Source organism: Girardinichthys multiradiatus, chromosome Y (genome assembly GCF_021462225.1).
Source record: "Girardinichthys multiradiatus isolate DD_20200921_A chromosome Y, DD_fGirMul_XY1, whole genome shotgun sequence".
Classification (NCBI taxonomy): Eukaryota; Metazoa; Chordata; class Actinopteri; order Cyprinodontiformes; family Goodeidae; genus Girardinichthys; species Girardinichthys multiradiatus.
The window spans coordinates 38,465,259-38,482,106 of NC_061818.1; the positions used below are offsets into that span (position 1 = coordinate 38,465,259).

Consider the following 16,848-nt stretch of genomic DNA (forward strand, 5'->3'; position numbering starts at 1 on the left):
CAGTCAGAGAAGTGGCGTGCTCAGTCATCATCCATCTGCCACTCCATCCAGCCATCCATCTCTTCTCATAGAGGAGAACTGACCTGAGCTTTTCTCCACCTTTCTCCGTTCTATACCTTAGATTTACTGTGTGCTCACTTGGGATCTGCCATACAAAAATATCCACACGCAGTCTTACAACTCAGCAGGGAGGGAGCACAATAGCGCTGGAGCTACATATAGTCCTCGCTGACAGGCAGCCTAGTCCTGGAAGGGCTGCAGACACAAATATATTAATCACTCGCAGACTTGAAGGATTCAGGAGAGGGTTAGTTCAGGTGTTAGAGTCTGTGCTTCTTTATGAAGTCTGCTAAAACCTGGTAGGTCTGAGCCGTCCAGATCTGTTTCTGCAGCCACGTAACCTCAGTGGTTTTTATTTGTTTGATGTTATATTTATGTAATTTATAGTCAATTACACCATTAAAGTGGTAAATATTTATGATTACCGAGTTGTTCGGTAGCTATCACACTTGTTTAATATTATTGAAGCATAAAGGCCTTACACTGCAAAGTTTATTGAAGTTTGTTACATTTTCTTAAATTTGTGTTTTAAGTATAATTTTTATTGTAATTAATAAGCCTGATTATGGTGGAGGGTTAGGAATAGAGAATTCATTCAACAATAGGATTATGGTCCTGTCCAGACTGAGGTTTTTTTTTTTAAAACAAACTCTTGGATGCGTTTGAATTTGGCTCACCTGCTAATGGCTCGAAAACCTAAGCTGTAGAGAAATGATGTAGTGGCCTAGTTCAAGCAGGCCCATTTGCTTTCTTGTACGTGTTCTGCTCATTTTGGTGCCAGACCAAACTCTGGGCACCAACATATTCTAATCTATCTTGAAGATGTTTAGAGCCTCCTGGTGTACATTTCCTACCTGTTTTAGCCCAGACTTCCATTCATTCCTGTATGCTAAAACCTCACAATGTAAAGCTATACATTTTTAATACGTAAACCTTTACATCTGCATGTCTCTTTTTTTGGTTTATTCACTAAAATGACCAACCCATAGAAATTGAAACATCTTCCCCAGGATGTGTGTACGGCACGGTAAAGGTTCTTGGTCGATTCCCTCATCACTTGTTGCCATTTCATCCCAACCTAGCGCTTTGTTTTTTTAATGAATGCCGGGGAAAAATGTCATTAAATGCTTAAATCTCTTGATTTGAACTGATTTTATTATTGTTATTAATTGTGGCTCTGATCCACGTTTGGTTGAGCTGACTTGACCTTTAACCCTAACCCAAATAGCTGAGCGACTTCCAACTCCTCTAGCCACATCCCAAAACAGTAAACTGAATATATTACAGAAATGTAAATCATGGGTTGTTAACGTGGGTCCGTACAAAACATACTATGGCAAACAGCCCACTCGTAACCATAGAAACTGTTCATGTGGACTATGTTTCCATTTTTACTCCGCCACCAGGACACGTCAGATATGTGCTGAAAAAACTTTTGGACTGAGAGGAGATGGTGGTAAATGTCAAAGAAAACACAAGCTACGGTTGTAGTAGGATCTCCAGGCTCTGATGTTCTACTGCTAGTCATATTGGAGTATTATTATGTTTCTGTGAGGATTTCCTCTAATCGGGAAGACTTTATTTTTCAATTAGAGGAAAATGTCCGCCTATCTGGAGTCGTGCAGTCAGGGCTGGGACATTTCCAGCATCCTGTTTATTTCTCTGGTGATCAGAGGATTGTTGTTGATTTGCTGGAGGATGACAAGCTTTTTTTCCACTCAGTTGAGTTTGTTGCATATTATTCAGATGCTGTTGGTGCTGGGTTTGCATCTAATATGATGTAATTCTGTGAAGAACTAAACTTGGTGATTAAAAAAAGCTTATTTCCTCTGTTTTTTGAATAAAGCACCAAAAACTGCCTCCATTAAATGTGGATAAAAAAATTTAATATGAATGTTGTAAAGTCAGATTACTTCGTGTTAACTTTAATTCATTGTGAATTTTAAATCTTTTTACTGATGCTGTTCATAATGACAGTTTAGTCATGAAACATCTCCATAAGTGTAAATGCTAAACTGTTTGATGATTTATCACTATCTGCATCGTCAGACACATCCAGGCATTAATATTTCCCTTTTTTCTGAGAAAAAAACTAAAACAAATAACAGAAAAATACTAAACCAAATCAGGTTTTCTTGCAACAATAGATACCAAACATCCATGTGTGAATGCAGACATAATGTTCTTATAACTGCTTTATTCTGACACCCAGAAAACAATCAGTGGTTACTTATATGTCACATACTGACAACAGAAAGATCTCAAGTAACTAAAAATGTCATAATAGTAAACCTTTTACTTATGAAATGAATTCCAAAGAAAATTACTTTACACCTTTCAGACAATATATTCTCATTATAGAAATTACATAGAGTTCAAGAACAAGTTGAGCTAAATTGAAAATACACATATAACCCCACTTCATATAGGAATACATATAAAACAGTTACTCAGAGAATCATGATATAGTTTGTGTGTGTATATACATTTAAATGTATTTACAGGTGCTGCAACTTTTTTGCTTGGTTTTCTTTTGTACAAATATTTTAGGTGGATTAATAAACTCACCTGCCAGCTTATCAGGGCTTAGTGAATACTCGTAAATATAAATGATGCATAAAGAGTATTTTCTTCTCATATGTAAACATAGCTCAGTACTACTATTAATACGTGTAAACAAGTGGATCAAATAGAAGACTGGTTGCATATTAAGCTGGTTATGAAATACAACAAAAGCAAACAAACCTAAACGTTAGTCTTTGTACTAAAAATTCACATTTGACTTACTGTAAGCATGATAAAATGCATTAGATCTATACACTACAGAATGCTAATTAATATTATAACTATAACATTTAAGCCTTGATAAGCTGACACTGTAACAGCTAATTTGAAGTATTTCTGTAAACTGTTGACAAACCCGTGCAGACTGTTAGGAGCAGTTCCTGACAACAACACTCAGGCTCGTCCCAGAAATAACATCACATCAAGGAAAAAATTCAAGTCACCAGTTTTGCTTGTGGCAAGATGTTTGTCGGGATAACTTACATTCACAAACAGATCTCCATTTCCTCTTAATTGCATCGCAAATGCTAATGCTTTAACATTCAGTGTAATTACCAAAAGCAAATTAGTGTATCACCACACTCTGATGACCATAATGGATTAAAAAGTCCATTTCGGCAGTATGAATCACAAATCATTTGGAGAAACTATTAAAGCCATAATCTATTTACAAAATAAAACATCTCCAAACTAATTACGCTCCTTTTAAATTATCAAAGCAACAAATCCAACAGTTTCCATAAAATTCAACGTGCGCTCTTCAGTATGGCGCAGTCACCGTATCTGAGCGTTTGAACACAGATTTGTGTCCAGAATTAAAATGTGAATGAGTCACTGCAGAAGGAGTAACCTCAATCCTTATTCTGATTTTACATTCTTTTAATATTTGAGTGAAAATTAATACTTAATACTAAATTTGTACTTCTGATGTATAAAAAGTAGTCATTCAAATTAGCTCATGAATGCTTGATAGACAACTTCAATGATTTACAGCCAGTCCTGTGATAAATTCTACCTCCATGTTGGAGATTAGAGTTTGCTTTGATATTAAATTAGGTTTAAAATGTATTCAGTCTCTCCGTACACTCTACACACACTCCCTTTCTTAGTCTTTGTATCAGTCTGACAGGTGCTCTGGTAATTAGATGAATGAGCTCAGATGGATTTAAGTGTTCTACCATAATCTTTCTTAAAGTTTGCATGAAACCGGTGGTTGATGTTCATATATCAATAGAGAAGACTAGCTTGTTGTGAAACAATTACTACCGACATTATTCTTCGCTAAAAAACGTTCTGTGTCTAGAAGGTCCAATTTCAGACAAGCTATACGTATGGTGATGATTTGAAATACAAAGAGCTGGGATGTCTAAAATGGTACTTGTGGGCACCTATTGGAGGTAGAAAGAATTTATGTAGAAAGTACCCCCCACGCCCCCCAACAGAACTCCCGTTCTTAATCCGGTTTGGTTCAGGTGCCTTTGAACTGAAGATTTCTTTCTTAGGGAACCAAGCATACGTCATTAGCAGTGGGCGTTATCAACACGGATGGAAAACGTAGTAGCAAGATGGCGGGGCTTGATGACCCGCAAGGGTTTCTTCTGTGTTTACAGATGTTCCTTTTAATGCAAAAACAGAGCAGCCGAACATCAAAGTTAATACAGAAAAGAATAATTTGCTGCCATACTTGTTACTATCCAGCATTGACCCGCCCACTTGGGATGTCACGGTTCGCACCCTCTTGTGGCCATTCTAGACATACCAGCTCTTTGCAAATAAGGGAGATCCTCATCCCTGGTCTGGTGAGTATAGACTACTTATTGAAACAGTTAGTTTAAAAAACCTGATAATTACTTAAGTAAAACTACATCTGAGCGGTTCCACATGAACAGAATGTTTCAAAGTTAAAACTGTTTAACTCTGTTTCATTTATAGAAAATAAATCTAGATCAAATTTATTAAGGCACCAAGCTGAGAAACACAAGCTACATTTAGCTTCAACGTAGTCGAATTGGGTTGTATAAAAAAAGATGTTTAGAAAGCAACAAATCAGCGCTAGGAAATATTTCTAATGGAGACATCTTACAGTGGAAGCTCTTTGCTCTGAAGCTGCTGAGAAAGTCCAGATACTCTTCAAATACAGATTTACTCAAGACTAAGAGAACTTAATCCTCCCCCCATGTTAACAATGGAAATTATGTTTTTATTCTGTATGGAAAAAAAACTCATTTGATAAGAAATAAACTACAAATGAATAAATAAAAAATATTTTGCAACTTTTAATATTTCCTAAACAGACATAAAGTTTTTAGGGTTTCTGATCAGCAGAAGCTTTTTCATTGAAGGAATAAAGATGAAGTATTTTGTTATTTATAAGAAGAAGAAAAAAACAATAAGGAAACTGTAACCTACAGGTCCTTCTCAAAATATTAGCATATTGTGATAAAGTTCATTATTTTCCATAATGTCATGATGAAAATTTAACATTCATATATTTTAGATTCATTGCACACTAACTGAAATATTTCAGGTCTTTTATTGTCTTAATACGGATTATTTTGGCATACAGCTCATGAAAACCCAAAATTCCTATCTCACAAAATTAGCATATCATTAAAAGGGTCTCTAAACGAGCTATGAACCTAATCATCTGAATCAACGAGTTAACTCTAAACACCTGCAAAAGATTCCTGAGGCCTTTAAAACTCCCAGCCTGGTTCATCACTCAAAACCCCAATCATGGGTAAGACTGCCGACCTGACTGCTGTCCAGAAGGCCACTATTGACACCCTCAAGCAAGAGGGTAAGACACAGAAAGACATTTCTGAACGAATAGGCTGTTCCCAGAGTGCTGTATCAAGGCACCTCAGTGGGAAGTCTGTGGGAAGGAAAAAGTGTGGCAGAAAACGCTGCACAACGAGAATAGGTGACCGGACCCTGAGGAAGATTGTGGAGAAGGGCCGATTCCAGACCTTGGGGGACCTGCGGAAGCAGTGGACTGAGTCTGGAGTAGAAACATCCAGAACCACCGTGCTCAGGCGTGTGCAGGAAATGGGCTACAGGTGCCGCATTCCCCAGGTCAAGCCACTTTTGAACCAGAAACAGAAGCGCCTGACCTGGGCTACAGAGAAGCAGCACTGGACTGTTGCTCAGTGGTCCAAAGTACTTTTTTCAGATGAAAGCAAATTCTGCATGTCATTCGGAAATCAAGGTGCCAGAGTCTGGAGGAAGACTGGGGAGAAGGAAATGCCAAAATGCCAGAAGTCCAGTGTCAAGTACCCACAGTCAGTGATGGTCTGGGGTGCCGTGTCAGCTGCTGGTGTTGGTCCACTGTGTTTTATCAAGGGCAGGGTCAATGCAGCTAGCTATCAGGAGATTTTGGAGCACTTCATGCTTCCATCTGCTGAAAAGCTTTATGGAGATGAAGATTTCATTTTTCAGCACGACCTGGCACCTGCTCACAGTGCCAAAACCACTGGTAAATGGTTTACTGACCATGGTATCACTGTGCTCAATTGGCCTGCCAACTCTCCTGACCTGAACCCCATAGAGAATCTGTGGGATATTGTGAAGAGAACGTTGAGAGACTCAAGACCCAACACTCTGGATGAGCTAAAGGCCGCTATCGAAGCATCCTGGGCCTCCATAAGACCTCAGCAGTGCCACAGGCTGATTGCCTCCATGCCACGCCGCATTGAAGCAGTCATTTCTGCCAAAGGATTCCCGACCAAGTATTGAGTGCATAACTGTACATGATTATTTGAAGGTTGACGTTTTTTGTATTAAAAACACTTTTCTTTTATTGGTCGGATGAAATATGCTAATTTTGTGAGATAGGGATTTTGGGTTTTCATGAGCTGTATGCCAAAATCATCCGTATTAAGACAATAAAATACCTGAAATATTTCAGTTAGTGTGCAATGAATCTAAAATATATGAATGTTAAATTTTCATCATTACATTATGGAAAATAATGAACTTTATCACAATATGCTAATATTTTGAGAAGGACCTGTATATGGTTTATTTCACAGATAAGGTTTGTTTTCCCGGTCTGGAACTATCTGGCCAACATTTATCCCTAAAATGACATAATCAGAGCAGTGGGGGCCATTTTATTCTAAAACCCGCATTTATATTTAAGCATCAAAAAAATGGCGAATCACTAGAGAAATTTTGACATTTGCGTCTGAATCCGGAAACTCAAATGTGACTCTTAGTTGTGCATTATGAAACAGTCGATGGGGGTTTTGTTTGAGCTCAGTGGCAGCGATGCAGTGATGTTATTACGGGGACTCTGAGTGAAGTCATGTTCCCTTCCTGCAGAAAACAGTTTGTTTGCATTTCCTTCTTTCCAGCTTCCATCACAGTCAAACATTCTGATGCATATTTATATATATTTTTATATCTATGTATGTATATAGCACATCGTAGGCACACACATTCAGATCAGAAAAACAAAGAAGTCGGTTTCATTCCAGTCTAGCTTACTAATAGTGGTCACCCAGTCATGTACTCTGCTGCAGAGTTTGTCTGAGAAACTCTCCTGTTTGCAAATGTTAAAAATAACTCTCAAAATTTGTTTTGCTTCTTATAAAACCCCTGAATGATGGGGGGCATTCATACTAGCATAGAAAAGGAAGAACAATGTTTTTTTTTATATCCACATAAAGATTTTCTTTGACTCATTAGATAATGAGCTAACTTTCTTTTTTTCTGATATACAACATTACTCTGTCATTTTAACATTTTGACTAAACATGACTAGCTGTATATGAGAGATTCATAAATATGTTACATCTCAAAGTATTGAAACAAATAAAAAACAAAGTGCAACAGACATTTTTTGAGACCACAAACACTTCTGTGAGTACATGTAAAGTAAATATTATTGGGAATAGCTTAGATTTTTTCCATAGCTGCACTGAAATCAGCTAACAGTAGCTACACAGATGTTCTTTAAATCCAACTCACGTAGCACAAATAGAAGCCAATGCAATGACTGGATGTCGACTAAGAGGCGAGCACTTCGGCTCTCTACACACATCTACGTCTCCCAACGCCTGGGTGCTTTTGGATAATATCTTCCTGTACTCATGTGTTTGTGTATACAGTGTAAAATGTGTTATACAGTATATGTCTATCTATATAATACAGAAGTTGTAGTTCAGCACAGTCTTATTTTATCATTCTCTCCTGGGGTCTCTAACAGAAAATAATATCTCAGCTCCTCTTGTGTTGCAAAGAGGTCGAACGTGCTGGTTGCGTAACAACAGAACTGTCCTGAATGCTGAGGGGTGAGCAGCTCTGGATCCTAGTTTGTAAAGTTTGGTTAGCTTATCCTGAGGTAAAACATTTTGTGCAATGCTTAAAGAAAAGATACCAGTGACTTGTAGAAGGGTTCTCCCTCGTCCGTGCCGTGTCTTTACCTTGTGTGTGTGACTTGATGTTAATGTCCATGTTCAAATTAACTTCCAATGTGTATTGGTGAGGACATGTGGCCAAGTCTGCTGCAAATTCACTCCCCATGCAACTATTTTGCTCTCAGACGCTGATTTAAGGGAAGGTACGCTGCAGACAATCAAACCCCTGCACCCTGTAATGCTAATGCCATTAACCAGTTTACTCATTTAGTCAGTGAAGTGTGAAGAAATAGTAGAGAAGTCTTATCTTGAGTTTCCAGAGTCAAAGGTGACGTCTTCCAACAGCCAGTTTCATTCTAATGAAAATCAAAAGCCAGAGAAGCTCAATATGCAATTACAACACGAAGCAAAGTTTTTAAAGCAACTTGTGTCGATCCACTAATCTAATTTCTCTACAGTAATCCATTACAACAGTCATGTAATAAATCTTATTTACAGGCTACAGTCTCTACTGATTTTCCATGGTTTTTATTTAATAAAACTTAGATTCTGCTCCTCCACACCTTGGTGCCTTCCACTACAACACGTCAACACAAAACCAAGTGCAGGCAGAACCATTCCTCACAAGCTTGTTTCTACGGTTTCTGTGTCTTTAAAACATTCAAGAGAACTCCATCTATCTTGATCTTAAAGTTCAGTTTACTTGACATCAAGGAAGCTTTGACAAGATGGCAAGGATCTGGTGGAGGTTTATGACGTGTAAGAGCTGTTTTCTGATGGTTATCGCCTGAGCTTGGAGACATTTACCAAACAAGGTCAAGTAAAAAGAGAAGCAGCCCTTAAAGCTGTTTTAGGCTGCTTAAAGTGCATCTAAAAAAAATATTAAAAATACCACTGAGCATGAGACAAGATGTGAATAGCGGCTGCTGGTGGGCAAAGCAAATGCTCATCCTTCATATTTACCTTTGGCTGTAACCATATTGTCCCTGAAACCAACCTGCCAGCGTTACATCCCCCTAAAAACACATGCACTGCTGCAGAACAGTTGGATATACGGTGATTTGCAGAAGACAGAGCCACCATGTGAGCGCTGCGAGTCCAAAAACAGAAATCTGACCTTCATGACCCTGAACTCTGCATGCTGTCATACCACATTGTACAGCTTGTAAGGCCTCCACTGCAAGTGCACAACAGTAGGACACTAAATGTTAAAAAAGGAAAAACAAAGCAGTCAGAGCAGTGCTGTCTTTGAACTAAGAATTACCAGGCATGCGTTCACTTAGCTTTATGTCTGTTGATAAAGGGTTTTAACAGCATGTGTTGCCCTGATTCGTGCATGTTTTGGGTGAGTGTGACAAAGAAACAACCCAGTATATTCTTAGTCAGATGACAGCAGCTGCATACACACCTCTGAGCATGCACCATGCTTGCTGCAGTAGGCTCACATTGGTTATGGTGACACAGCACCCATATACTGCAATCAAGATAATGCACATGTGCATAAAAGTTTCCAAAAGAAAACCAGAAGCACAAAATGAATACAAAACAAGAGCAGACCAATGATGACATCAAAGAGGTTGTTGTAGAAATATCTGCTTGAGAGGGTGTCAGGGGAGGGGCTCAGCATGTGGACCTGGAAGCTTTTTGTTTGATTTAGCTCTCCACCAAGGACCGGCTGTTCGCTTGTTACGTGTTTGACTTTTTTTTTTTTCTTCTAAAGATAGTTTTTTGTTTGGGGCAATGTCTCTCTGTCTTTTCTCGCTTTTTTTCTTTCTTTTAGTAGGGAGTGAAGCGACTGTACCCTCCTCTGTACAGGCTAGCCTGCAACATCAAAGATGAAAAAGTACCAATCAGTATTCAGGTGACAGCTTTAGTTGGATTCTCTTTCTCTGCAAATTTCCTTCCTTGAAACTTATTGACTTTCCATGTTGGAACAACTTTCCGGAAAGGAATGGTCAGGAGGCAGATTGATAGTTGATATATTTAAGCCGATAATTGTTTTTGCTGAATTGATTGCCTGGCTGGATACTCTGAGTGTGTGTTAGGAACAGGGTCACCAGGAGCCGATGTAATTTATTAACTGTAGGAGCAAGAAAGAAAAGAGCACTTTCCTAAATGAAAATCATAGAAACACTAATCCCGGACTTAATAGTTACTCTAATTAGAATAAAATAAATAAGTATTTTTCTGCTGGAAAAATCACTCCTTGCAGGGCTTTAAATTAGACATTCACCCGAATGCAGAATAAGTTCAGAGAGCTTTAATCACAGCTCCTTTTCATGTCTGGCAGAGGTGCCTGCACCTTTCTGGAGGGGCAAACCACTACAGGATATTAGCCCTTAGATTTAGCACCATGCTCAGGATATCTAGGGCAGACACACATAAAGCATGCAAGTGGGCCTGTGCATGCACACCTGCACATGCACGCACGCACACAGTCCCTCCTCTCATCTCTATGTGGTTCTGTTGCAATTAGGAATTCAGACAAACTCCAAAGGCTAGTGTGTGTCTTCAAAGGCTAATTTTGCCTAATTTCAGGGAGTTCTCTTGCTTGTGCAAAACTTTTATCCATATTAGATGCGTCTGCAAGCTGGAAATGAGAAAAGAGTTTCCAACCTCAGAGGAAGTCATTATTGTATAGCTTTTAAATGCAAAAACTCTGCTGGAGGAACATTAATCAAATATGATTAAAGAATTAGGAACCAAACGGGTCTCTCCTCTTTAACTCAGGATTGCATTAGATGTTGGCCTCTGTGCAGAGCAGCTCTCCTATTTACACCACACACACGGACACACATGCTCTCTTGGGTCTGTGTTAAGCTTCCCAAGCTCCCAACACACACCAGACATCAGCTCCGATAATTTTAGTGGCCAGATCCCATCGTCTACTTTCAATCGAGAGGAAAAAAGGAAGGAAATTTGGAAAAGAAGAAAGAATAAAAAAAACATTCAAGCACATTTTTTTTTTTAAGTAAATGAAGAGGGAGAAAAATGTCTTAATTAATGAAAGCTTTTAGCTAGCAGCTGCACCGGGGAACTTAAAGCTTTATATATATATATATATATCTTTTTATGCTGTTGAAAATTCGCATGCATGCCGGAAATTTGAGTTATTTCTCAAGGAGAGAGCACGCCTCCAATCAGGCTACTGGGCAGAAGAGGAGGGCGAGGCAACTCCCCACCCCCTTCTATCTTGCTCTCTTGTTTATGTCCCACGGCACGCTGCTGCATGCGTCTGATGGCCCTTAATCTCTGGGTTTGGTCTGCGAGCCCGGTCCCATCCCCTCCTCGCCATAAAACAAACCAAAAAGAAACTGTCAGTTTCAAAAAAAAGGTGAGCTTTTATTTTTTTTTATTTTCATCTTTGATGTTACAGTAGCTGCAAAAGCTAGCTAAAAACAGACATTAACAATTGAACTTCATCCCTTTAGGTAGGTTTGGCTGAATGAAAACAAAAAGATGAGCCAACTCACTCGACGGTGAGTTGAATGAGGTAAAATAAAAATAAAAAAGCTTGAAAATGCAGAGTTTGTCAAATGAAAGCAAAACAAAGCAGTGATCATTACAGGAGGAACTCGTGTCAAATCAAAGATGCATGAGGTGAGCTTGTGTGGCATAACATACGTTTATTGCACTAAATATCTGAGCCAACTTCCACATGCCGGGGGCTTCACAGTAGTGCTCAGTTCCACTAGGGTGTGCCAGAGAGCATGACAAAAACTAAATCAATTAATGAAAAAATAGGTGAATAAAAACCAGTGACCGCTGTAGCCTCTGGTCTTTATTTTACAGCATGTGCTAGCTATTGTCATGATGTTAGAGTCAGGGCGCAGACAGGAAGAGACGGCACTCTCAGAGACTTACCATGGTCCCCACACTGTATGTGGCAGCAGGGCCAATCGTGTGGTGGTAGGGGTCTGCTGTTGCATAGACTCTGCCATAGCTGCATGACAAGAGGCACAGAGAAGACGGTCATTGATCTATCATTGACGAGAGCAGCAGAACAGTTATGCATACTTGTTTAATGCTCAACCCCTCAAGTCGACTCTTTCAAGTTTCTCATACAATCAATTATTTCCCTCCTCGGCCTCATGGGCTTCCTGCATTATACAAGGTGGTTCACAAAGGAAAGTTCAAAGGTTGGTGAATTATACTCGTCTTTTCTCTGTCATCTTGATTAACTGAATGGAATAGGTAAAGAGCAAGCGGGGGGAGATGCGAGGAAGGAAAGTTGGAGCTGGAGGGCTTGGTCTCTTCCCCTGTGCTTGTTTACCCAGGCTGTACACTGGGCTCACGCCCTTGTCTTTTCATTGCTGCTGGTATGGAACTAATCCTTCCAATTTCCTTCTGAGACAGGACAAGATGTGGCTGCCTCATTTATTTATTTATTTGACTTCACATATTCCTCTATTTACTTTCCTTCGGTTTTTTTTTTCTGCGCTTGCTTGCAAATGAGGGTCTGCTCGGAGCAGATAAGGCACACCCAGCCAAGGACTAAGGGCGCCAAATCAACTGGGAATAAAAAAAATAGGGAGAGGAAAAGCCCCTAAAGGAAACAACAAGACATACAGCTTTCATGCCTCTCGCATGAGGTATGTTGAGTTACGTATGATGTAAATATGTTCATTTAAGGTCGGCATGCAGGACATGAAGGCAGAAAGGTTCTGCCAATGAGATGGTCCCTCTGTCTACAAAATGGCTCTCACCAAAGTAGCAATGCTGTGGAGCAGCAGGTCAGACATTCGGTCCAATGTCATGGAGCCCCTCAGTGCTTCAGAGGTAGGCTCCTAACAGGACCTCGCTGAGACACCTCTCTCACTGTTCAGTTACTTATAAGGCTTTGGTGATGCAGCCTGTGAGCACTGTTGGCTTTTCAGATAATAAATGTTTCATATTTTACTGGGCTTTCACACGCCTTCCACAATCCTGGTGACCTTTTTTTATGATTGGCTGATAGCTCCACAGATAAGTCCGATAAGGTATTGCTGAGACAATGCAGACAAACGCCTATTGATCCAATGGGCATGACCGCTTATTCAAACGGAAACAAACACAAAGCAAAACAAACAACCTGGGCGCGAATTACATTAAATCTCAGGGAAAGGTATGGGCAAGAGAAACAGGAATTAAATCACTGAAAGAGAGGAAAAAAGGCTGCTGTCCAATTCTGCTCTCGCCGAGCACGGCTGCTCATAATTCGAACCGCAGCGAGGCCTGATAAATCTTACATTATCGATATGATCTTCAGGCTCTCGGGCAGGGTGTACGTTATCACAAGTGACATGCTCAATCCTTTCCAGATTAGATTCCCAAACCAGCCCAGATCCCGGCTGACAACAGCTTTCAGGGGCACAAATGAATCAGCGAAGCCTCCTCAAACAGAGCACACCTGAACCAGAGTGACATCACTCAGAAGAGATGGAGCTCCTGCTGCTGGTCCATCTCCCCCGCTCCCCTTCACAGACCTGAGGCCATTCATAAATACCGCAGTGATATACCCACTCTCCCATCACAAGCAGAGTCATGACATATATCACTGCTTTTCTCATCGAGTCCAACAAGGTTAGCCTTTTTTCTCTGCATGTTCTTTAGCTCCGAGCTAAAAAAAAGAATATGGCGGCATGCCTAATGGATAAGATAAAATGAGAGTAAGAAAAACCTCAGGAAACCCTAAATAACCTTCACAGAATATTGTAAAATGCTGATGAAGCAGCCACCATTCATCACCGCTATGTTTGGCCTGCAGATATGTTCCTTATTGTTAGGAAAACACTAATTATGTGAAGCTAAAGTCCAACCTCCGCCAGTCCTTCAGTCTTTAACGTTCTCATTACCAAAGATAGCTTGTCGAAAATAGTATAGATGCTCCCATCTGTCAGACCTGCTGCTGATGAAGAAAAAGGCATCTTCTACCAGTCACGATACAATAGTTTTCCGTGTTTTTGTACGAAACAGAAATTAAGGTTGTAGCGAATGTTTGTTTGATTGTGTAATCTGGATGGAGTGTCCCGTTATCTTCAGAACAAGAACATTAGGAAGAGGACTCAGGAGAAACGTAACAAGGTGAGTATTTAAGGATTTGAATACATATTTCTAAAAGTAATCAATGAAACTGAGAGCAGCTGTACCTGCTGTAACAATGTACATTTTAATGGGATTTCTTACTCTTGTTAACATGATGGTGCAGAAATGAGTAGTGCTTGTATAACAGCCTCTTTCATGTTAATAACTTATAGAAGTAAAGCACTGGTCTATTATGAATGTTTTCAGCCTAAACCAGCATCCCTGACCTGAATGTTATGACAGCTGTATTCAAAACTAAGAGCCAGAGATCTATTATTGTAAAATGATAAAACAGTTACTGATAATTATCACGATAGAGTAAGCTTGAAGTGTTGTCTCCATATAATCACACAATGAAACTGTTATTAGATCTTTCCAAGTCAAGATTATGAAATCAATCAAAAAGCAGCATTAAACATTTGTTGTACTTGTAATGATCCAAAAATTGGCTGAGATATTTTTCAATGGAAACTATAGGAACCCCGTCCATGGTTTGGACTTTTTGATCATTCTTTGAGCAGTAAGAAAGTGCAGTGTTTACTGCCTCGGAGGGATTCTCACCTGTCACTGTAAGCAGCGGTGGTGGTGGGTTGGGCAAATCTGTATGCTGCATAGCCGCCCTGTTAAAATACCAAAGTATTAATTAGTGATTAAGCACAACCTGCTCAGAGAAAGGTTAGAACTCAGATACACAAGCAAACAACAATACAGACTCAGAGCTTTAAATGTCACTGCACAGTGTTTTGGTCCTGAGACCACAACTTTGAGATGCAGGTTCCCTTAGAGACACCAGAGGGTGCTGTTTGATATATGGTGCATTCAGCAGGAGGTAGCATTAGGAGAATGAGTGATGTTCTGAGGAAGCAGCACATTTTGGGAGCAACGTATTGTCACACTACAAGCTCATTGGAGCAACAGCATCACAGGAGCCAACTCCCCAAACTCTGCCAATTTTTAGACTTTCTTCAGCTGCATTATAGAAGATCTGCTTTTTCCTTTACACGACCCCCCCGGCTCACAAATGAAGTAAGAAGGCAGAAGACGTTTGGACCATTGGGGAGTCAGGACTGCTGTATTCATTTGCCGGAGTGGGGAAGGAATTAAAGACCTCATTGTGGAATGCTGCTATTACTCTCTTTGAAAAATGAAGCTGTTCTCCCACTGTTTTTCTATTAGTGCCACTGGAGTGTGTGCCCATCTGTGTCCATACGGTGAATAGGTGGCTTTTAATAATGCATGTTTTCATTCATTTTTAAACTCGGGGAAAGTCGTTCGACTGAGAGCTCGCATCTCGATCCACGCATGAAATCAAGACGGAGCCGTGTCGATTCGATCCCAGTTGTCTTCATTGTTTTCCAGGGGGACAGGAAGTCACAGCAGATGACTTCCTGTGGGACAGGCCTACCTTGGGACCGTGCTGATTACGGCAACAGCTCGAACAAACAGGGGCTAATAAATCACCACATTGTCAAATCCTGCACCGAGCAGTGCTGCACATTTGTTATTTTGTCATGGAGAGTATGTGTTAGCGCAATCGTGTGCGTGCGCACCGGCGTGTTTCTACATGGAGGAGCATGCATATGTATTAGCACATGTAATCTTGGTGCTGTATATCATATGTGCAGGCATGGACGTTTTCAGACCTCAGCTGGCTGTTTTTGACAGCGCTCTAGTGTTGGCTGAATGATTGTTCAGAAAACTAAGAGACAGCTTCCCGTTGGTCACTTGAGACCTTCATGCACACTGAGCTTGGCAGTGCACTGGTGATTGCCAACACTAATGGGGAGGGGGGGTATAGATCAACCGCCCAAGCCTTGGTCGGTGTACACGAGTTAGCAAGCTGTGGCTGAACAACATCACTCAGACCACAGCCCAGGTCTCTTCTATGGCGGTGGGTGTCTATGCAATAAAAGCTAGTGAAATACGGCCCTATCATGTGGGCTGGTGTGTAAGTCATATATCACTTGGGTTTAGCATTTCATTCCCAGACACCGGTCTTCGTCGGGCTGAAAGTGAGAAGCAGCTGTCACTGCTGCTGTGCCCACTGTCATCTCGCTGTCTCAGCAGAGAGGGAAAAGAAGGCAGGAAAATCAAAGGGATGAATTACACTCCCCCACACACGTTTGGACTGATGTCAAAGTGGGGCAACGTGGTAATTTCAGCATTATCTCCACAGCTTCCATGCTCTTCTCTGTCAAGGGCGATGTGCAGCGGGGCCAACCTCTGCTGTGACCCTGCCTGCATGGACAGATCCAGAGGGATGGCAGATCCCTTTATCTGCTGCTCCTCTTATCTCCCTCACGGTGATGGCTAGGGGCAACTGGCTCCAATCAGGCCCACGCACACCCCCCTGGGGCAGGCAGGGATATCCCAGCCAAGCCCTCTGAGTGAACACAAAACAGGAGAGAGGAGCGATTGGGGCAGGCTTCAGAAACCCAAACAAATCTAAAGGAGTAAATGACCTAACTTGACCATGGGACACTGAGTCAGGGTCTGCCTCTTTGCCAAAGTCTGAGATCATAGGAAGAAAGAGAGGAGGGCGGAGCTGAGGGGGTTTTAAATTTTGTTGTCGGGTTTCTTGGCACGGCAGACCTAAGCCTAATCGACGCCAGCTTGGCAGCGACGCTGGGTGAGAGCTGGGGGCTGAGGAGATCACGTTTTTGTCTCCAGGGCTGAGCCTTGAGTCTGCTTTACTTCTGTTTCAACCAAGCAGCCAGGAAGGAAAAAAACAACGGTACTTACATAGATCTCTGCACCGTAGAAGCCATCTTGGTACACCACCCTGTGAAGTTGTAGAACA

At 40.8% G+C, this 16,848-nt stretch overlaps 1 protein-coding gene and 1 long non-coding RNA gene across 27 annotated transcripts in view; one reads left to right on the plus strand and one right to left on the minus strand.

The window, feature by feature from the left end:
* LOC124864918 overlaps positions 1–16,848 on the plus strand; it is a 273,328-nt gene that overhangs the window by 154,131 nt on the left and 102,349 nt on the right. For 15 of the 18 annotated variants that reach the window (XR_007037390.1, XR_007037391.1, XR_007037383.1 and 12 more), the window contains exon 6: positions 14,007–14,048. The exons of the other annotated variants lie outside the window; for them this stretch is intronic. This is a non-coding gene — a long non-coding RNA (uncharacterized LOC124864918). The remainder of the gene's footprint in view (positions 1–14,006; positions 14,049–16,848) is intronic. 18 annotated transcript variants of the gene reach the window in all.
* The window catches only part of rbfox3a (RNA binding fox-1 homolog 3a), a 367,190-nt gene that overhangs the window by 5,694 nt on the left and 344,648 nt on the right, over positions 1–16,848 (minus strand). For 7 of the 9 annotated variants that reach the window (XM_047359874.1, XM_047359873.1, XM_047359868.1 and 4 more), the window contains 4 exons: positions 16,791–16,830; positions 14,610–14,668; positions 11,850–11,928; positions 8,498–9,806 (listed from right to left, as the gene is read on the minus strand). In XM_047359874.1, coding sequence (XP_047215830.1) covers positions 9,762–9,806; positions 11,850–11,928; positions 14,610–14,668; positions 16,791–16,830 — 223 coding nt within the window. In that variant the 3' untranslated portion in view covers positions 8,498–9,761. Of the gene's footprint in view, positions 1–8,497; positions 9,807–11,849; positions 11,929–14,609; positions 14,669–16,790; positions 16,831–16,848 lie in introns of those variants that run through there. The other 2 variants (XM_047359869.1, XM_047359871.1) reach the window with 2 other exon arrangements.